Consider the following 23,595-nt stretch of genomic DNA (forward strand, 5'->3'; position numbering starts at 1 on the left):
AATTCTTGTGAACATGAAATTGAATGGAAAAATGCAAAATTCTCTAAATTGAAAATTTGTTAAAACATGAAATTCCTAAAATAGAAATTTATAAATATGGGTTTTCCCCAAAATAGAAAATTATGCAATCTCCTATTAAAAGGTTTCCAAATATAAATTTTCCAATGATCCGCAAATAATTTCCTAAAAGGAGAATTATATAAACATGACGTCCCAAATTAGAAGATTATGGATTTGCCAAGAATTACCAAATTGAAAATTTACCAAACAACAAAGAATCCAGGATATCATACTTATCAAATTGGAGATTGACAAATATCATTGCATAAAATTTCTAAATTTGAAAAAAAAATTCCATGTTCCTCAAATCTTTAAACTAACCAAAACAAGCATACATACATGATTTTCGATTTTGTCGAAATAGCGATCTTTCAACGACATGCATATTTGTCAAGTCAAAGGGTACACTAATCACAAGGAAAAATCTCAAAATAATACGAAGAGCTTGAATATCATTACAAATCATGAAAACCCAATTCGAGCATAGTGATCACGATATTTTAAAAAATCCCCTAATCCTACTAACATGCAAAAAATAAAATAAAAAATAACAAAACAAAAATAAACAAGATGGAGGCATAAAAATATTCTCCTAACCTATCAATGCGCAAAAACAACAAAAAATACAGAAAAAATAAAAATAAAATCTTATGAAAAAAACTATAGAAAATATATGAAATAAATATTCTCTTAACCTTATTGGCATGCAAAAAATAATAAAAATAAAGAATGCATAAAAAACTCTTCTAATCCTATCAATATGCCAAGACAAACACCAAAAAGTAAAACGAAGCATCTCCCCTAAGCGCGAAAAAATCATTACATAACATCACGAGCCTAAAAAAAAACTTTTTCATGATAAATTCTACGAAAATCATGACGCCTAGAATCAACGTGAAACCTCAATGTAGAACGAAAACAAAGGAGAAAATACACAATGTGCCCTGAAGTATGAGTGAAAAAAAAAAAAAACTCCAACAAATGAACTTACCTAGAAGGAAAGGTAGCGTGATTCAACTCCTTCAAGTACAACCCAAAGACTTGCAAGTTTTTGTGGCGCATTGCGTAGACGATGATGTCTGAGAGATGGCTGGGAGGACTATTGGTTTATGATGTGAATGCAACGGGGAAACTGTTGCAGCAATGCGGTGTTCTGGAGATGGAGATAGAGAAGGGGACAGCAAGGGTGGTTCTGGTTCAGCAAAACGTGGCCGTATTAGGGGTGTTGTGAAGGAGAAGAGAACAGAGAGAGTGCTGGGGAGGTGTAGAGGACGTGACAGAGACGGCTGGGAGGGCTGTTGCGGCACTGGATGTGATGGCTGTGGAGGTGTGCGTTGCAGTGGCTGCTGTAATGGCCAAGAAGAGTGGAGAACGATAGGAGTATTACTGTTGTGAGAGGTGAAACGTCTAGGAGAGAAAGAGTTTGAGAGGGGAGGTTATTCGGCCTGTGGAAGAAAATGCGGAGAGGGAGAAGGGCAGAGAGAGCAGAGGTGTTGCAGCAAGACAAAGAGTGAAGAAGAGGGGCTTGGTAGAACGTGAAAAAGGCTGTGAGTGATGGCTGAATATGAGATGACAAAGGGGGAGCTTAGTTGCAGGTTTAATAGAGATGATGGAGGGGGCAGCAAGGGGAGGACGTGGAGAGGAGCTGGGCAGCAGGTCTGAACGTCCAAGAGAGAGAGAGAGATAGAGAGTAGAGATGAACCTCCAAGAGAGAGAGCAGAGAGTGCAGAGAGAGAGTCGGAGGAGAGAATAAGAAGATGTCCAGCCGAGCCCCGTTTTTACCGAAGAGAAGCCCTGAGAGAGAGGAACGTCTCTCTTTTATACAACATAATTTCTATTTTAATTCACTTTCTAATTCTTTTATTTCTCTTTCCTTTTTTTTTTTTACACGTCCTTTGGGAGAATGATCGTGGGGCGATCCCCTGCTACTCGTAGCGTTGGTTGTCCCTTGTTAACACATCGTGATTGGTTGAGGATTTTCGTTTTGGGTTGATTTTTAACAGGATTTCATCGACATTTTGATTTTGATTTGGTACTTAAAATTTTTCTTTTAATTTAAATTTGAGTTTGTGTTATATTTCGAATTTTAATTTTAATTATTCAATTAAGATTTAATTTCAATTTGATTTTATCAATCGAGTTTGATTTTGGATTGGATTAATTTTGGATTTTAAATTTGTCGATTAGATTTGAGTTTAATTTTAATAATTGGTTAATTGGAATTTTGGTTCATTGATTTGAAATTTTTTTCTTTATTGGATTTAATTTGTTGATTACGTTTTAATTTTAATTTGATCGGTTGTTTGATTTTAATTTTAAATGTTTAATCGTTCAGTTTTAATTGTTCTTTGATTTTAATTTTAATTGTTTAATTGTTTAATTTTAATTGTTACTTGATTTTAATTTTTTAATTATTTTTTAATTTCAATCGTTTGAATTTGAATTGTTTACTTTTTAATTTGAGTTTTATTTTTAATTTTAATTGTTTAAATTTGAATTATTTAATTTTTAATTTGAGTTTTATTTTTAGTTAGATTGGATTTTTACCTAAATTTCGATTTTTATTACATTTTCCTAAGGATCGGGATCTCTAGGTCGAATTTGGATGTTGAGGGGCATTTCAGTCATTTTTATGATTTTTCCTAAATTTTCTCATTTTCGTCCGTTTGGGTCCTGTTAGACTCGAAATCATGTTCTGAGTGCAATGGAAGTACTTTCGAGGTCTTTCGGAGGTTCGAAATTTATGAGGGGTATTTTCGTCATTTTATCGATTTTTGCAGATTTTTACGAATTTTACCATGAGGTTTCTTTCAGTTCTTACGTGATTATTTCTAAGTTTCAAAGTCATGTTTTCCTAACGTAGCGAGGTCTCTACGTTGTCAAATTGTGTAGCGAACCTAAGCGTACGTGCTTGCTAAATCGAGTGTAAGGTGTAGCGATCCTAAGCATGCATGGATTTCTATGTCGAGTCATAATGAGTAGGGGACATGAAAAGATTGGAAATGAAAAAAGTCAGAAACAGTACTCATAAACCTTCGAGTTCTTTGCGATCATCATTAGGAATTCACGATAACCGGGTGACGAATTGTCGAATTAGGCAGATGCAAAAATGGGGTGTCTACAGATGACTGTTCAAAAATGGGGTGTCTATATATATATAACCAGGATTACTGTTTTCTTTTGTAACTCAGCCCACATACGTATCTGTTTTTGAAGCCCTTTTGCCACCTTTTTCCCCCCATAAAAAGGTCTTGGGTTGTTCTGGTAATATATTGGTTTCTAGGTAGTTAATCAATTCAACCTACCAAGACGATCACATTTATCGTTTTTAAACAATGAATGATGTCATGGATCTAGATCCTTGTTGCATAATGCTTATGCTACACTTAAACTAATCGCTTTTGCATAGCTTAATTTGGTCTATCCCAATGTGTTCGAGGGTGGTGGTGGTGTTCTTAAGGTTATTCTAATCGATAGTTTTTCTATTAAAACATATGCACATGGGGGGGAGGGTAAAATCAAGTTCTCTATTTTGATGTCTAAAAGCTTGAAGTTGGTTGGTTTTCTTTTTTGGTTGTCTTTATGTTTTTGTTCGGTTGCAAGTCTGAATAGGGTGGATTGGATGAATAATTGGTTTTTGTGGGTCTGGGTCGAATAAACAAGAGAGGGTTGGAGATGTGTTGGTGGTGGCTAATGTTTCTTTTATTAAAAGAGGTTAGTGTCATTATTGTTGGTCATCTTTTTGTTTCCCTCTCATTCTCTTTGGTAATTGTCGAGGAATAAACAATGTTCTGTTGGTGGCTACTGTTATAGGAAAAAAGTTGGTAAATAAAATAAACAGTGTGTGTGTGTGTGTGTATGTTGTTTTGGATAAGTAATATTGCTTAAGCTGTGGGAGTTTTGTTATGTTGGTTTCTTTTATTCAGTTGGTGGTATTTTATTGGCAGAATACTGTACACCAGGGCCAAGAAGGACATATTCCTAAACTAATATGTAGATTGGAAGAAGGTATGGAGAAAATAACTAATTAAATTGCTTATTTGTTTTACAACCAATATAAAAGTATTTAAAATAAAAATTATAGCAGTCCTCCACTTGTTTTGAGTTCAAAATATTAATCATCATTACAATTGGGTCAACACTTAGTATTCAAGATCAAGTTCTTGGATTCGCTGAGAGTTGTTACTTATGTTAAACATATCGAGGGTTGTTGGGGTATTAAAAGGTGTCAAAACATAGAATCAACTAATCAGACAAAAAGTAGACCATGAGTAATGGGTTCTTCGCCATCTGATGGGTCTGTATTCTAGATTTAAGGTTATAATGTGAAAAATTAGACCAGCCAACATTACACATGGCTGCAATATGGAAATTATCTACTGATATTTGAAAGCTCCCTAGGCTTTTTTGTTTCAGACTTTCCATTTTCTGTAAGTATAATACTTGGATTACAGTGCATAAAAGACTATCATTGCTCATGTGATTTTTTTTTTTTTTTTTTTGACAATTAAGTTGCATATTTTCATATACATCTTATCTGATAAATGTTGCTCCATTTTATGCTCAAAGTTCAAACTACTTGATATATGCTTATTGCATGAACATATTATTACCACTTGTGGAATCAATGTTCGCATTTGTAGACAATGTTTAGAGTAGCTTATAGCTCGGAACATTTTCAGATTAGTATCTCCTGCCGCTTGTCATGTATTAAGATAATCTAATTCGTTCTGATTTGCTAATCTGATTGAAATTAATAGGTTTTCTTAAAGATTCTTTATATTATTATTTTTGCTTTACCATAAAAGTCTGTAAGATGCGTGGATAACTATGTCAGAAATGCATGATTCTTTCACTGTAAAAATGATCAAGCCGCAGTTGTTGAAGCACATTTTGAAGCTAAATTCCATCCTTAATTGTCTGTGGCTCAGGTATTCAAGGGGGGTTTGTTTAAAACAACAACTGAGCACAAAAGCAAACCAAGTACTTCAGCAAGCAGGTATATACATATAATAGTCTAGCATATTTTATCTTTCATTTAATTTTTAAGTCATTTTTCTATATGCTAGGATATTAGTTTTTATTGAATAGTTTCATGATCTTCGGGTTCGATGTTCCACTCACAAAACTGTTACAAATTGAAATATTGATGACACTTGCTCTATTATTTTAGTTCAACAAGAACCACACCCAACCTGACAACTAAAATATTCAGAATGTTGTCTAGAGAAACAAACCACAGTAAGTGTCTTGAGGTTATTTTAGGAGGTGAAGATAAATAGACCACAGATAATTGTTTACGTTCTTGGAAATATTAAAGTTCACTACTTTACTCAAAATGAATATTTATTCTTCCACATATTTCCTCTTATGAGCACGTTATTGATTTGGTTTCCAAGTAGCAAGTTTTTCGATTTGCAGGCAATAGATCTTTGTTGATTTAAGTACTTCAACGCTTGGAGGAAAACTGAATAAGATATTTCTACCTTTATCTCCTTTTTTTTCTTTTTCACCCCTCCCTCATCTCTTAAGCATTCCATTAGTTCATCTCATTGTAGACTATATACTTGGGTGTTCATGTTCGAAAAAGTTTCCATTTGTAAGAATTTATTTAGTACTACAAGGTAATTTTGTAAACTATGAATCAATGTAAGTTTTTTTTTTTTATATATATATAAATTAATGTGAAAGTAAACCTTGACATGGTGTGCAGAAAAACCGAAAAAATATTTTTTAAAATAATAATAAAAACTTTAGCCACAGGTTTTATAAAACCGGACATGTAGAGTTGAACCATAAAACCGATACCTATTGTGACTTTGGACATCTTTGTGTTTACTTTAGACATCGGTTCTTACTTGATGCCTTGAGTCTCAAGCTTAAGGTATCAGTCCCAAATACATGGGATTTTAAACTGATGCCTATAATTTTAGACATCTATTAAAACCAATGTCTGAAGTCTTTTTTTTTGCACTAGTTTGAGAATCATGTTCGAAGATATATGTTGTAATTATTCTTGTTAAGATTTGTATATAGGGAGAGGTCTCTCCAATCTCAACTGATCAGTCAAAAGCAATAATAATAGCAATAAAATAAAGTATTATTACAAAAGAAAACAACACTTTATACAATCAATCGTATATTAGAAGTAATCATCGCCAACATATCTTCCGATTTATTCAAGAAAATTGTGTCTACAATTAGTCTATTCCGAGTGAGAAGAGGATAAGAATATGCCTATTTTACTTGTATAATTAATTATACAACAATACAACCACAACTATTCCATACCTCATTATGAAGATGCATATTTGTTCGCTGATTTTTACTATTGTATATGTATTTGATTTTTTTAAATAACATACTTTTATATTAAGAACAAGATGGATATTCTATGCTATAATCTCAAATCATTTAAAAATATTATTTATTTACCAAAATAACTTTTCAAAAATATTTCTAAAGTGTTTGGATGTGAATGAAAAAACAAAACTCTGAAACGGCCAACCTGCTTCAAAGTTTTCAAGGAATCCTACCCTTTACATGATATCAGTACAATAAAAAGGGATTATAGCGACAGTCGTTGGCTGTCGCTAAAGTGAACAAAACTGTCACAATTCCTATAACGACAGCCACCCTAGCCGTCATTGCTCATCGCTATGTGATTTACCGACAGCCAAGTGTTTCAAAAATTGTCGCTATATGCCAAATTAAACTACAGTCGCTTGTCGCCGTAGCTGAAGGATAACTTTTTTATAAGAAAAAAAAAGGTCACTAGCAACAATCATGGCTGTCTCTATAAGAGAAGTTTTGAAAAAAAAAAAAAAAACAAATGCTTATTTTACACATTCCCCCTCGGTTCTTGCTAAATATCGGAGATACCCCTGTATTTTAAAATTGATGAAATGCTCCCTCATGTCTTGCTGAATATTGGAGATACCCCTCTGTTTTGAAATCGATGACATGCCCCCTTGACCCCAGCCAGCAATATGTAAAGGCCCAAATGTCCCTCTCAAACTTAATCCAACATATAATCAAACATCCAAACAATGCCCTCATCTCCTTGAATTGGCTATGTTATTTGCAAGGTTTCTCCCCCGACTCTGCCTTCTTCAATGCCCTCTTCGATATCCTCCTCAAAGCTAAGGCTTCTAAGGTCACCTACTCCTTTCTCGAATCAACCCATTTTGTTCCCAAACCCGGTTATCTAGAATCTCCCATGCGATGTCTCTTAGTAGACGGAACCATCCACAAAGTTCACACGCCTTCTCTTAGCTAAAATAACTAATTAAGGGCACAGTTCATCAACACTACAGAGGCATTTAATATCATCGGCACTCGAGTTCAGTACTGCAAATAAAAACATGTTAAAATCTCCCATTTCATCCTTCATACATATCAAACAATCATTAGAGAGTAGTACTGCAATTAACATGCCTTTAACAACATTCTCATTTTAAATCATAAGGAAATCTTACTTGATCAATGGTTTTGAATTTTGATAGGCCCAGAAGACAACTAAAATATTAGAAATTGAGATAATATCTCCAACAATGGGTCGTCGATCAAAAGCAAAAAAGACTTGAGATTTGATAACCTTATGATCGCAAAATTCAAATACCATAAAATGAAGATCCTTGGAAAACCCTTCCTGTCGCAATTTCTAATGTTCCAATTTGTAAAGATTGTCATCATGAACATCAACCATGAAAACTAGACCATAAATAAATTAAAATTTTGAAAAATATAGATTTAGCTATTTGGTTTCATTGAGACTTAAGGGGGATAACTTGTATAACAATGATCAAAAAACGAAACTAATTAGGCTTTCAAACAACATAATTGAAAGACAAATTAAGTCAAAAAGCAAATAAAATCTATAATCACAATCAGAAATCTTTGTAATGGAAGATTAATGTATAAAGCGTTGCTTTTTAGGGTTTAGATTCAAAATAGAACAAACGCAATAAAATCAATACAAATTCATATGAATCTGCACTGTCAAAACAAATTGACAAAGATAAATATGCGGATGAGAGAGAGATCCTTAACTCAGAGATTTGATCTGCGGTTTGTATGAGATTAGAGGATGATCTGGCAGACACAATATATTGGTGATTGTATAGAGTTGCACTTTTGTAACCCCACTTGCAAGCCAAGCCTATCTTCTCTGCAACACACCCATTGGCGTTTCAAAGGCAAATTTAAAAATATGAGAAACTCAACAAGGGAAACTATCTATCTTCATATGGAGAATTCTTTTAATTGTATTGTACTCACTTGTTTGGGTAAGAGAAAAGATCATTAGAGTCTCCCCAAGATGACATATCATCTGACCAAATCCCCCATGCAATGTTACAATGTGTAAAAAAAAACACATTCAGTAAGTGAAAAAAATGATTTGTAATAAGTCTATTTGACTATTCTTATCTTACAGGGGTGAAGTTCTTTTGTATGTCTTCTTGGAAGAGTTCCATGTTCTTTACATATAGCTCGATTGAAGCTATAAGAATGATCTCTCTCCCACACCTACACATTGGAAGAATGATCATCCATTGGGAAGGGAAACATGCCCTCAATTGTGTCAGCCTTCTTAACTCAACAATCTCCATCATAGAATTCAAAAATATCAAAGAAATCACTTTCCAAAGGGGAAGCATTCAACTAAACATTAGCAGAGACCTCAAAAGCACAAGAGAGGATAAAGAATAAGATGAAAATAAAGTCTAATGAAACTGTGACCTTAAAATAAAATAACAGGTCACTTTAAAGAAGTTCTATGATAATAATCAAATTCACAAGTTGAAAGTTAAGTAATATAGTGATTTAGCATAAGTCTATACATGCACCACAATTGAAGGATGAACTTTGAGCTGTGATTTGCATGCGTGAATCCATTCTAAAGTCATAATACAAATATCAGGAATTCCTCTACTTAGCAAAATATATATATATATATATATATATATTAGTGGCATGCACCACTGCATTGCGAAGGCAAGGGCAGTTGAGCATAGGTTTAAATAGAATTTAAAACTCAAGTCCCAAGGATGATAAACGGTAGGCAATAAAAACCACATCAAGCGAAGGCGGCAAGGTCTATGGAGGTGGACAAGGGAATAGTGGGTAATTGCTCACTATGAACTCCAAACACTAAACTACAAGAATTTAATGACATCAATACACAGGAAAGTTAAATGATAAAAAAACATTGATTTACAAGGGAGAGAATTTACAATATGGCATGAAAACAAATTGTACAAAGATTAATAAGAATAATGTCACAATAACCCATTACCCCTTGAGCCCTTGAGAATTGTGTGTTCACAATTGTCTGGCTAAGTATATCGACCTTGGGATTGATATGCCTTATGTAGGTGTGAACCCTGCATGCACACCCACTCACACAAACATACATATTACCACAGATTAACAATCAGTCAACAAAACCTTATCCCGATCATTTGGGGTTGGCTACATGAATCCTGATCCAACAATATTGTCATTCAACTATATCTAGATCCATATTCTAAACCAAAATTTATGATGAAAAACCCTTAGAAGTCGAGGAATATAGTGGGTCCACAAAAATATCTACTAGGATTTTTTATTTTGTGGTTCTCTTTTTACCTTTTGCTATAGCATTTTGCTAGAGAAACAACTTTCCAGTAGTCTTGACAGAGCTTCTGGTTTAGACATCATAGACTATTGAGAGGCAACTTCAATCCAAAATTAACAAGCTTGATCAACTATGAACATGAAATCAATAGGGTAGATAGGTTTAATCCAATGGGTAGTCTTGCAATTTCACATAATGTGATTAATGTAGATGCTTTTGAAGCTAAAGGTGGTGCAACAAATAATTCAGAGGTAAATCGTGAAAAGGATAATACATTTGATCTTGCAATTCTAGCTACAACTCTTTTTCTGGACTGTTAGAACTTTATGTTTGAATTGAGTTTTATGGTTTACTTTACATATGTTCATGTAGGCAATTAAGAAGGCGTGGAAGAAAGCTTGTTCAACAACAAATATTGTTACTTCACATGTGTTCATTTATGAGACCTATGTGTACAGTAACATAAAGTTATAAACAGAAAATAGTAAATCCATGTCAATATTTTATGAAAAATATTACTCATAAAGAAGCCAAGACCCCTTAAAAGAGAGGAATCATCTAGATCTAGTTCTGGGGAACACTAAGGTATAAGCATTCAAAACAAAGTGCTCCCATTAGAAGCTAGGGTTATTTAGGTGGGAATACATCAAGGAATAATAAGTTGGTGAATTTCAAGGCCACGGAAAGGAGAACTAGCACCCAGCCATCTTGTGACAAACCCACAACTTAAATTTAGAATCCTTTCATGTGGGCTTACCTAGCATATGTTACATGGCCACCTCAAAATTGGTGGTGTATCCATGTCAGATACGATTGTTTACAATGGGCTAATTTAATTAACATGTTATGTACCTTATATAACAATGCCATGATAGATCAAACAAAATATCCATACACATAAAGCTGATGAAAAGCTAACAAGACATTGCAACAACATAAGCCAATTAGATCATTCATTCATTGCAAATCTAACAACGGTACAAAGCACCCTCAAACTTCAATGAGTGGATATCAACTATGGAGCATACCTTTAGCATTCGTTGTCTCGCACCTTTTACACAACCATGTTTTCCTTAATTCATCTTATTTCATTGATGAGAAAGAAAAAACATTAGAAGTTCATCTAAACCAATATATAAGCACAAATATACATGTTAATCAAATTTAACATTCAAACCCATATATAATTAGGGTCTAACCTTTCTTGAGAAAAAGCTTTGAAGTAGGTGGCTAGAAAGAATGGCATTTGTACATGTCATCCTTCCATGCTCTTGTGCACATTTGAGATACCCGTGTGTTTTTAACATGTGTCCTATCTCTTGACCTTTACTTTTATTAAAATAGAAACCCATATATAATTAGGGTCTAACCTTTATCACATCCACAGTCTCAATGATGGAAAATGGCAATTTCTAACAAATGTAGTTGTAGGTATGAATCAGGGACCCTGTTCAACATTTGGAATATCAAAATTAAGTTGAGAAAATTTTGGGATGAAGTTGAGGAAATAAACCCCCACAATTCTTGTATACTATATATTAGGAGTTTAGGATTAATTAGAGGACAAAAAAAGTCATGACTATACACAGCTAAAAACTCAGAATAAATAAATCACACAGGACAACATTCAAATATAAATTTTTTTCCTTTGCTTAACAATTCAACACTAAAAGTTGAGAGAAAATTTTAAATCAGACAATACCCATAAAACTGGAATGTTCTATCAATTGGCTGCAGTACTTATAGACCCTAACTGTTTTAGAATCAATAAATAAACACATTTATAAAATGAGCATGACATGAGCCACTGATGCACCCAAAGAAATCAAACCTTCAAACCTTATAAAACCTACCTATCGGTGCAAGAAGCTCAACTGAGACGATCTCCTCTTGATAGGAACCTTTAAAAATCTAGAAAATGAAATCTAGGGTTTAGGATTCGATTGCTACACCGTAATAAAATTACCACTTTCTTTTATTGAAATCTTAGTTATAAAATTGAGAAATTAGGATTTCGGTCTGAAACCGAACCAACAATAGAATCAAAACTATAGAATTATTAGGCTTTTGGTTTGTAATCAAACATAAAAATAGAATCAACACTAAACAAATTAGGCTTTTGGTTTAAAATCGAACAAAAAATAAAACCAAAACTAAATTATCGAACTTGATTAAAGTTTCGATATCATATCGATAACTTAGAATGAGAGAGATCGAGAGCTCAAATGCATAGATATGAAGAAAATAATAAATAAAAAAGAACCAAAATCACTGAGTGAGACCGAGTACTCGAACGCTAGAACAAATCAAGAACAGGAAAAAAAATTGAACATCACTATGGATCCACCTGGAAGAAAAAATAAAATGGAGAAATTTCTTTAGATCTGGTCTGTAGTATTAAGCAATGAATCACAAAAGCAAATCCAATAAATTCAAAATCTATATACCCAAGATCTGGTCTGTAATGTGAAGGACAGAGAGAGAAACTAACTGTTAGAGAGTTTTATTATTTTTTCCAAATCAATTTCACTTCAGAATCTCCAAAACAAAACCCTGATTCAAGCACACTTGATGAAGAAAACCAACTCTCATAAGCTACCTCCAAGTAATAAACGATGAGAGGGATCCACAGAACTAAAATAAAAAAAAATTGAAATTAAGATGAGGAATTCATGATTGAAAAACCCTAAACGATTTTGAGAGATTTGATCTTAAATTCGAAAAGAAAAAAAACAATGAAAAAAAGAGATTCAATTAAAGCAAAGAAGGGAAAATTGGCTTATTGGGTCAAAAACTTCTGATAAAATCTGAGAGTGAGAATAGAAAAGGGGAAGTCGTGCGTATTTTTCCAGTAAAAACCCGGTCAGCATATGTGGTCGTCGCTAAAATATCCTATACCAACAATTAAAACATGGCCGTCACAATAGTTTACAATAATTTGTTGCTATAGATCATTTTTCTTGTAGTGTGTGTGACTGCTCCATGTTTTGGTAAATATTTGAGATAACCCTATGTTTGGTCTTTTCTCATTAAGGGTATTTTTGTAACTATCAAGGGTACTTTTGAAAATTAAGAATGCCATTCGACACACGTGGGTAAATACGATTGGTGAATCCAAGATTTCTGTGAGCACTTTGAGAAAATATCAGAGGAAATATCATCTTGACAAGAACGAAGTAAAGGATACATCAAGTTTGATCAAAGCTAGCTAGACTAAAGTGAATCAAACCATGATAACCCATAAAATTAATTAAATTGATATTCAATTATAATTCTGAATGAGTCCAGAGAAAGACCATAGGGTGAATTAAATATATTTAAAAAAAAAAACACACACACACACACACAACTTCTTAGATAAAATATAAAATTACATTATAAAATACTTTATTTTGCTTCCCTTGAGAAGCATATTTTTCTTAAAATTATTGTCTTATATATACCCACAATAACCTCCAGGCCCACCATACATGAATACATATCCTAATTCTTTTCCTTGAAACCCCATATTTTTTGCATCATAGCAGTTACGGTTGTCTACAAAAACGTTCAATCGGTCAGGATTTACCAAGTAATTATATGCATTAACAACCTTGATTTGATAAAAAAAAAAAACTAGAAACATTTTAGTTGCCATCAGGGAAATGTCCGCTCCCCATTGCGGGACTAAGGTTGTTTAAGGTTGGAGCGCCCCTTGCCAACCCTCCCCAATAACCGATATTTATTTTGTTAATATCATCTATCAAGCACCAATGGCCAGTAACATGATCCTACCATCATAAAACAATATATTATAAGCTCAAATGTTATCGCCTTTGGTATTAAAAATACATTCAATAATGGGAAATAAGAGAACAAGAGAAACATGATGCTTTTGGGAAACCACAACAGAACCAATAAGGAGTTTAAATGGATCAAAATTTTCATTTTTAAATCAGAGCCGGATTCAATATGAAATTTATTATTCCAGATCGAATCCCAAAAAACATAATGTTTTTGGATCGGTCTTAATCCAACGTACCCGATTCAATTAAATAAAAGTAGTATTTGTAAATTATAGTTTACATTATACACCTAAATGAAATATAAAATATAAATATAGTTCATTTACATATTTGAAAAACAGTATTTCTTTGGTCCCTATCTTTTGATCCAAAATCGATCTAAAAAATTTTCGGACTAAGTCCCTACCAAAACCAAAATTCCAGATTTTGAACAAATTTTCTGTCAAATTTTGGCAGAAATGTAGGGGCCGTGAAATGAATTCAAAATGTCACATGTCTAAAAAATTTGAAGCGGGCGGCCCACTTCAAAGTCGGACTCATGAATCCCTGAGAATCTATCATAAATGGTTGTTACAAATTTCTTAATAAAAACAAAATGACAATTAAAATCATATTTATTACACAGCTCAGCAGCATTTATGGTAACTCTATATCTAAATAAAAGGCATGCATCAATACATCAATGAGAAAGAAAAGACTAGGAGCTTAAGTTCATGGCTTTGATGGATCTCATCATCTTCTTGTTAGTAGTATTGCTTTCTAGCTTGAGCCTATATGGGGTTGAAGGAGGAAGGAGCATCTCAAAAGAAGATCTTGAGTTGGAGAGACAACTCAAGAGTCTAAATAAGCCCCCCATCAAGACTTTTCAGGTATTATGGTGTGCTTATCCCTTTATAGTGTTGTTATTTTATTTTTTAAGTTTTCTTAAACAACATGATCTACCTGCCAATTGCCATACTTTCAAAATTTTCTTGTTGTATATGTGGCTATTCCAATATTTTCACTTGCTGGAGCTTTCTTCTTTGGGCCTATAAATATTGAGCCATAGCCCTAAAGGTTGCTCTAACTCTTCAGTATCCCATTTGAAGGATGACAGAAGGTCTACACAATAGGAACTGAGCTTTCAATGAGACAGGCAGAAATGGCCCGTGCTAATCGGTCATCACTTTAATTTTAGGGCTTTCAAAGGATCGGATCAGACCCAAAATCCAATCCGATAACTTTAGCTCTGGATTGATGTTTTAGATTCTGATAAGGTTTCGATTTGATGTCTCATTGGCTGGATCAACCATGTCCCAATCCCGATAAGGATCCGATCCAATAATATGTTAGAAAGTTGTATAATGATTTTCTAACGCCCCCTCTGACACATGTTCCCCTACTCTCCCATCACAGAACCATAGATCATTTGCCTCGGGATACACAAATATTTTCTTGTGTATCCCGAGGAAAATGATGTTCTGTGATGGGACATAAGGGGGGATGTGTCAAAGGAGGGTGTCTTATTATCACGACTCTCGAAAGTAACATATGTTAGAAATTAGATATTTTATATTATATTTTTATTGAGATTTATAAATTTTATTTAGATATTGTACATAAAATTGAGTTTGCCCAATATAGATTCGATGTGATTGTTAATGGATTGGATTGGGATCTTAACACTGAGATCCCATATTTATTGGATGAGTCCCAAATTAGACTGGCCAAACCCATTCTATTGAAAGCCCTACTAATTTCAAGCCAAGCCAGTTAATGGTCAAGGGTCCAAGTGAAAAATTCAATTACGTCCAAGTCCGGTGTGACAATAATAAGCATTGATGGGAAGGTACAGCCCAAACATTATGGATGCATTCATAATATAAAAGTAGAATAATGCTGAAGTGACCTCACATTGCTCTTCTTGGCGTGAAAATGAATAGGAACCAGAGATGCTTTTCATCAAGATACTAGTGAAAAAGCATCTCTGGTTCTTATCCACTTTCACGTCAAGAAGTGCAGTGTGAGGTTCTAGCTTGAGGTCACTCTAGCACAACTCCTACAAGTAACTAAAACATATTATGATCACAAATATATATATATATATATATATATTCTATAAAAAAAATCAGCTCAATCTGAAATTTCTAACCCCGTCAAAAGTGATTTAGAATGTGGACCATCGATTTTTTACAAATAATTTGTAAACCACTTTTGATGGATTTAGAAGTTTCAAATTGGACTGATTTTTTGTGAGGATGATTTTCTCATCATTGAAATCAGCCTCACAGAAACTCAGCTCAATCCAAAACTTTTGACCCATATTTTGAAAAACCATTGTTTTTACATATTTTTTTACTTATGTCCTGTGATCCGTCCCGATACATAATTATATATATACGTATCTACTCATATATCTACAACGTGTTTTGTCCTAGTGGCTAAAAGTTTTGGATTGAGCTGATTTTTTGTCAGAATGATCTCCTCATCATAGAGATCATCCTCACCAAAAATCAGCTCAATCAGAAACTTTTAGCCCACATAGGACAAAACACGTTGTAGATATGTGTGTACATGAATCCTAATCCATATATATATATATATATATATATATATATATATCAAGCCCAATCTACACCACAAACAAGAGGTTGAGTTATCATTTGGACCAATGGGGGTCCACTTGACCAAAATGTGGACCTCAGTCCATGCTATACATGGTCTCTTGGTCCTGCAATCTTTTCCCTATATCTATATAATAAAGAGAGATTTATTGGGCATACCTAACTGATGCATTTTTAATACAAAAACTCCCTTGAAGTTCTGACAACTCCAAGAGAACCTTACTTTATGAAGTTGGTTACTCACCAAATCTTACTTTATCAAGTCTGTTAGCCAGCAAAACTTAGAGTGTGAATCCACATCATAAAATTCAAATTGATGGGGTTAATTTGTTACTTAACATACCCTGGAGTGGATTGTAATCATATCAATTTTTAGCATCAAAATACATGATCTGATGCTATGGGGTTATTAAGGACAAAATTTTAAGAACTTTGAAAAAGAGTTAGTTTTCACCATTGAATTTTAATTTTAAATTTAGGAGTTTGGTGACCATTCATTTTAAAGACCTTCGATTAAGACTAAAAGGGATTTTTTTTTAAAACTTGTTTTCTTTGAATTTGAGTTTTTTCATAAAATCTAGAAGGAAGTGGTGTTCAATTTCCAATTAGATAATCCATCTGACCCCAACATGTCAGCCTGATTCATGAAGTAAGGCTTGATTCTGTAACAAATTTGATAAAGTAAGAAAGCTTTTGCAATAAAATTGCTACATATAGGTTTGCCTAGAAAATTTCTCAAAAAATACAACTTAGTAAGAGCAACAATGTGTGATATAAACGTCCAATCAACTACAGTGTTATGAGAGATAAATCCAAGTAGGACAAACTTCCCATCATCTACAATTTGGTGGGTTAAACCTTTTATCCAGTTATAGTGTCATGGGACCCACTTTATTTCTTTTATTCTTCATCTCCTATAATTTTCACATCCTATATTTTTTCTTCTAACCATTTAATCCACTTTATTATTTTTCATCTTTTATCCCTTTAATCCATTTTATTATTTTTCATCTCTTACCTCTTTAATATCAATTTATTATAATAATACTTCTTCCATCAAACTATAGTTTCTTGGACCCACTTTATTTTATTTATTTTTCACTTCCCCAAACTTTATTATATTTCATCTTTAACCCTTTTAATACACTTTATTATTTTTTATATTTTATCCTTTTAATCTCAAATTTTTTATAATAGTTTTGTGAGTTAAACCACCAATCAAGCAATAGTTTCATAGATCCATTTTATTTTTTTTATTTTTGACCTCCTCTAATTTAATTATATTTTCTCTTTTACCCCTTTAATCAACGTTATTATTTTTCATCTTTTACTTCTTTAATCTCAATTTTTATCATAATACTTCTCCAACTCTTTTTTTTTTCTTCATTTTTACCCTCTTAACTTGAAAAAGTTTGACCTCTGCTCTAATTTTATTATATTTTCTCTTTTGCCCATTTAATTCACTTTATTGTTTTTCATCTCTTACTCATTTAATCTCAATTTTTTTTTAATAATACCCCTTTCATCAAATTATAGTTTGTTGAAACCCAATTTATTTCATCTGTTCTTCACTTCCTCTAACTTTATTTTTTTCACTTTTATATATATAATAAAACACTACATTTTGATGTGGTGGTGCACACATAACCATATGTGTTGGAGAATACTAACGTCCCCATGAGGTCTTGGACATTAGCATTCCCCATGTATATATGATAATGCTGAAGTAATTTTGAAATATACATTCTGATGTGTACATTTCATTGTTACTCTAACATAACTCATATATATATATATATATAGAGACAGAGAGAGAGAGAGGATTGGGATCCATTGACTTCTAAGAATGACTCATGAAAAAAACACATTATCCCAATCTTTTAAATACAAAATCCAATAGTTGAGATTTATAAGTATCTTGGTAACACAAATCTCGGTGATACTTATCCTGAGGATAAATCTTAACCATTTGATTTTACATTTAAAGGGTTGGGATCATGTGTTTTTTCATGAGTCATTTTTAGAAGAGTCAAGGGATCTTGACCCATATATATAACTCAAGACATAACACAAGATACCAACCATTTAAAAATAATACCCATGATTGAGATATTATAGGGATCATCATATCCCAATTATGGTTATCTCGAGGATAATACACATATATATATATATATATATATATATATATATATATAATATATATATATATATATAATATATATATATATATATATATATATATATATAGGGAGCGGTTCGGCAGCCCTAAAGTTTGCCAAGATTGGTGCCAAACATTTTTTGTAAATCACTTTTGATGAGGTTAGAAATTTTGGAATAGGCTGATTTTTTGTGAGGATGATCTCGACGGTGAAGAGATCATGCTCACAAAAAATCAGCTCATTTTGAAACTTCTAACCCTAGTTTACAAGTTGAAGAATCGTGGATCGTCCAATTTTTGTAAATCACTTTTGATGGGGTTAGAAGTTATGGAATAGGCTGATTTTTTGTGAGGATGATCTCCTCATCATAGAGATCATCCTCACAAAAAATCAGCTGAATCTGAAACTTCTAACCCCATAAAAATGATTTAGAAATTGTGGACCACTTATTTTTTACCGAAAATTTGTAAACCACTTTTAATGGACTTAGAAGTTTTAGATTGGGCTGATTTTTTGTGACGATGATCTCCTTGCCATAGAGATCATCCTCACAAAACATCAGCTCAATCCGAAACTTTTAAGCCATATAAGACAACATTGGCTCCCTAATGTTGTCTGTTGAATGCCACCCTATTTATATCATGAAATTGATGCATGGTTCTACCAATTTGGCAAAATTTCACTCTAATCATTGATACCATTTTTAACAATGCTCGATACACAGCTTAGTTGACTCAAGGGGATTGGATCTTGAGGTGTCTTGATCCTAAAACTCAGTGGAAAAAGAAATCACCTTAGTCAACTCATCAACTAGATCGAGTCATCTATCTCATAGTAATTGAGTCGGGAAATATATTAGGGAGTTATGCGTTCATATGTAATATTTTATTATTGGACACAAAATAAACATTACTCTTTCTTTTAAATACTTCATACCACGAAGTAAAGATTCGTGCTGGAGTAACATTGAAATTGACATCATTTCACACATTGGTGTGCACATAACCTTAGATGCTTCTCATTGGTATCTCGATGAATCCACATCAGCAATGTTTGAAACAATGTCAATTTCAATGTTACTTCATCATTTTCCTAAAATTTATTCGATATTTTGGTGCTTATTGTTTCTTTGATGTTTCTAGACTGAAGAAAGAGACATAATCGACTGTATTGACATCCACAAACAACCTGCATTTGACCATCCATTGCTCAAGAATCACAAAATCCAGGTAACTTATTTCCCCATATTATTTCTTTCACTCAAGAGAAATGTAAGTTTATTGTTAGATATATCATAAAAGGTAAACATAACTAAAGGGGTTAGGTTAATTTAATAAATCTTTATGAGCTTAATTCTGACTTAACAAAGCCATTCTACCATTTTAAAAACCTTAATTTGGGCGACCTAATTGGATATATGCCTATAATTAGCTAGGTTGTGTTGGATGTCTTGAATTAAGGTCCTAATATGTACTTTTCATCAATTACCCAACCTTGGGGACCCCAGGGATTTGATGCAAAGGGAAATATAGTATTTTGATTTCGGAAGGATTAATTTTTGTTAGAGTGGTGATCTGAAACAGTATAATAAGGTGTATTGCAATACACCTAATCGTATTGATAGAGATTTAGATAGGACCAGTTAGTTAAGGATTTAGATAAGATCCTATTAGAATGTGTTTATCAGATTAGTTAGGAATTTTTTTATTTCTAAATAAACCCTTTTAGGGTTATGTAATTAATCACCGAGAATAAATTAAATTCAGATGTTCAAATGGTACTAGAGCTCAGGCACCATAGAGTACAATCCTCTTTCACCTACAGTGTGGTCGTAATCCCAATCCTCTTTTTCACCATTATTCCTTAACAGTTATTTCATGCAACACCTAGTATGCATAACAAATCACCTTTCTTTAGATGGCTTGGTTATTTATTGTATTGGGGGGCATATATAATGAAAGAATAAAACACAATTTTGGAGGGCCTAAAGAAAGTCAAACATTATGCCAAACATTTTTTCAATTTATGGGTTAGAAGTTTTAGAATGGGCTGATTTTTTATTTTTTATTTTTTATTTTTTTGAGGACGATTTCTATGATGAGGAGATCATCCTCACCAAAAATCAGCCCATTCCAAAACTTATAACACCATTAAAAGTGGTTTATAAAAATCAAACAGTCCACAATTCTTCGACTTGTAAACTAGGGTTAGAAGTTTTGGAATGAACTGATTTTTGATGAGGTTGATCTATTCACCATAGGGATCATCCTCACAAAAAACCAGCCCATTCCGAAACTTCTAACCCCTATTTTGAAAAATGTTTGGCACAATGTTTGGCTCTCTTTAAGAGCCTCCGAACACTTCCCATATATATATATATCATGCACAAAATGTTTATTATATAATATACTAAATATAGTATATACATATTGTATAACCATATTATAATAGGATATATGATATTATTGGAGTTTGATATTTCGGTATCAAATTTGTATCCAATAAGGACTCAAATATAAAATTTTGTCCAAATTTTGATATTTATCTGAAAATATTGAATAATACTTGATTTTGAAATAATCGACCATAAATCAATGATAATTGAATAATCAACTATTCATAGATAGGCCTATCTCCAAATTGAGTTGAGGCTATCATCTTCAACTTGGTGCACATGACTTAATCTATTGAAATGCTAAAGGAATTACTAAGTTTGATTAAATATTTACAAGTTTCTTTTGACTGAGTTTTCTATTCAGATGAGACCTACTTCTCTTCCAAATGGGTTGATTGGTAGAGTAGCATCACCAATAGCTAAACAATCAAGGTCTACACAAAATATTATAGATTGCCCAGAAGGAACAGTCACAATTCGAAGAACTCTGAAGGAAGATCTCATAAGAGCTAAATCCTTCTCAAATTCTGTTGCTACAAATATTCATCCACTTTCAACTTCTTTCCCAGGTCAACATGTAAGTCATCATTTTACGAATGAATATGCTATTTTCTTTTATAGTTTTATAAGTTGCAACGAAAAAATATCAATCCTTAGAATAATGATATGTTGTTTTCTGGGAAAATTTTGTTTTCCTCGTAACTAATCCTCGTTTGATCTTATTGTACTTCATATAGAAGCTATTTTTTGACTTTTTTTTATTTGTAATTATATGGGCTAATTATTAAACATTATTTTCACTCAGAGAGCGATTCTCAGATCGGTAAATGATACATATATGGGAATCAAAGGCCGCATTGATGTATATAATCCAACAGTAGCAACAAATCAAGGAAGTACAGCACAAATGTGGGTTGAAAATGGTCCAATTGATGAACTCTGTTCTATACAAGCTGGATGGATGGTAATTCACCTAATAGTTTCAAGTACAACTTAATTAAAATTTCAGGAAATTAACATGAATTGCATAGCCAAGTCAATGAATTTCTTGAATTTAAAAGATTGGTTGGACCAAACTTCTAAAACTTTGTATAAAAACTCATAAAAGTTCATTCACCTGAGTTGACCTACAAACTCACTGAGTTGGCTTCGAAAAATTTACCATGTGAATTTTTTCTTATTAAATTTCCTGATTCTTTTTTATTTATTTATTTAAAACATGGTATCCCCGTTGGTAGAGGACCATGACCTGGTCCATCAGGCAGTCCATAGTACCAGCCCAACCCAGGTGGATATACCCGACAGGACTAATCCATATGACCACATGCACCAACCCACACAACACATGTTACATCTCAATTAAGAAATGGTCCTCAGTTTCAAACTCACAACCTAGAGGAGCAAACTCTAGTTGTTGGTCTTACCACCGAGGCACACCCCTGGGGGGTTAAATTTCCTGATTCATCGACTCCCAATTTGAAACTATTGGGTTGGACTATATCATAATTTTCTCATTTGGATCGCCTAACATGTTCTAATTTAACAGGTTGCACCAGCATTATTTGGTGACAACAAAACTCGAGTATTTACATATTGGACTGTGAGTTTAAAGGGTTTACGCTTTATCTTTTTTACAGCAGATTCATCATTTATTGCATTTGAAACAAATGTTTATTATTATATTTGTTTTGTGTTACCAAAATAGGGAGATGGTTTTCATAAAACTGGTTGTTTCAACCTTCTTTGCGTCGGCTTTGTACAAGTTAGCAAAAATGACGTTGTTGGAGGCCTAATAAGCAACATGTCCAAATATGGTGGGACTCAATATGAAATTCATTTGACCATATTTCAGGTAAATCAAATTTATGTAATATTTTCATAACTATTTTGACCTATGTAGAGATTAGGGCTATCAATATCATCGTATTGGATCATACCTAAATACGATCTATTCTACGGGATTAGTTTTTCAGATCAGTTTGTCGCAAACATCTTTTCATCCGATAGGGATTCAACTGATAATGCGTATGAAATTAAATATAAACGATGTAAAATTATATTTTATTTAGATATATAATGAAAATTACATTTAACATCATCAAATATATTTTTTGTCTTAGTTTTTCCTTGCTCCTTCATCAAATATATTTTTTGTCTTATTTTTCTAATTTGCACAAAATTAAACTAACCTATCTCGTGTTCTCTAATCTCCCATTGGATGTATCCTTAATAATAACTAACTATTCTTAATATCAACAGTCAATAACGATTGAGCTTATCTTATTGATTTACATACACACTGCTTTATGATGGTAGGATGTTGTTACTGGCCACTGGTGGTTGATGGGTGAAGATGAAGTAGGTGAACAGTTGGTTGGTTACTGGCCGAAGCCATTACTCCCACATTTAGCTAGTGGTGCTTCCGTTGTCGCTTGGGGAGGGTTGGCAAGGGGGCCGCCAAACGGCGTCAGTCCACCAATGGGGAGTGGACATTTTCCTGATGGCTATCTTAAACATTCTTGTTACTTTGCAGAAATCAAGGTCATTAATACATCTAATTACTTGATAAATCCTCAAGAACGTCATTTGGAAATTGTAGTAGAAAATCATAATTGCTATGACTCAAAATACTATGGGTTTCGAGGAAAAGAATTGGGATATGTATTGATGTTTGGTGGGCCTGGAGGTGTTTGTGGAATGTAAGACAATAATTTTAATAAAAATAAGCTTCTCAAGAGAAGCAAAATAGAGTATTTTATTTTACATTTTATTAAGATGGTGTGTTTTTACCCTTAATCTACTCCAATGCTATTCATTGTATCTTGTCATTATATTATGAATTGGTTAATGGCCTTAACTTGAATTCTTTGGGGGTATCTTGTAGCTTCGGCCAAAAGTTGGCTCGATTTGGGCATCCGTACCACTTCTGGGGGCATTTTCATTGTTAAAAAATGCATGTTTTCCCTGGGAT

General features: G+C 33.0%; 1 protein-coding gene and 1 long non-coding RNA gene across 15 annotated transcripts; one reads left to right on the forward strand and one right to left on the reverse strand.

The window, feature by feature from the left end:
* Positions 1 to 6,784: 6,784 nt before the first annotated feature.
* Positions 6,785 to 12,601, reverse strand: LOC147390690 (uncharacterized). 13 transcript variants are annotated; one of them, XR_015182928.1, is made up of 6 exons: positions 12,171 to 12,600; positions 11,533 to 11,590; positions 8,496 to 11,126; positions 8,341 to 8,392; positions 8,113 to 8,230; positions 6,786 to 7,410 (listed from the first exon to the last, which is right to left on the reverse strand). It is a non-coding gene; the product is annotated as an uncharacterized LOC147390690 (long non-coding RNA). The 13 variants fall into 13 exon arrangements; XR_015182927.1 differs by having other exon boundaries at positions 8,496 to 10,761; positions 11,050 to 11,126; positions 11,533 to 12,600; XR_015182925.1 differs by having other exon boundaries at positions 6,789 to 7,410; positions 8,496 to 9,446; positions 10,708 to 10,761; positions 10,879 to 12,600.
* A 1,540-nt stretch (positions 12,602 to 14,141) lies between these two features.
* LOC147390691 (protein neprosin-like) lies at positions 14,142 to 23,394 on the forward strand. 2 transcript variants are annotated; one of them, XM_086417250.1, is made up of 7 exons: positions 14,145 to 14,333; positions 19,372 to 19,458; positions 20,989 to 21,201; positions 21,430 to 21,588; positions 22,171 to 22,224; positions 22,330 to 22,476; positions 22,941 to 23,394. In XM_086417250.1, exons 1-7 carry the CDS (start codon positions 14,178 to 14,180, stop codon positions 23,325 to 23,327), a joined length of 1,203 nt encoding a protein of 400 aa, XP_086273376.1. In that variant the 5' UTR covers positions 14,145 to 14,177; the 3' UTR covers positions 23,328 to 23,394. The 2 variants fall into 2 exon arrangements, with proteins under 2 accessions (XP_086273377.1, XP_086273376.1); XM_086417251.1 differs by lacking the exon at positions 21,430 to 21,588 and having other exon boundaries at positions 14,142 to 14,333.
* Positions 23,395 to 23,595: the final 201 nt, after the last annotated feature.

The sequence above is a fragment of the Akebia trifoliata genome, chromosome 11 (assembly GCF_017979445.1).
Source record: "Akebia trifoliata isolate Shusen 1 chromosome 11, ASM1797944v1, whole genome shotgun sequence".
Lineage (NCBI taxonomy): Eukaryota > Viridiplantae > Streptophyta > Magnoliopsida > Ranunculales > Lardizabalaceae > Akebia > Akebia trifoliata.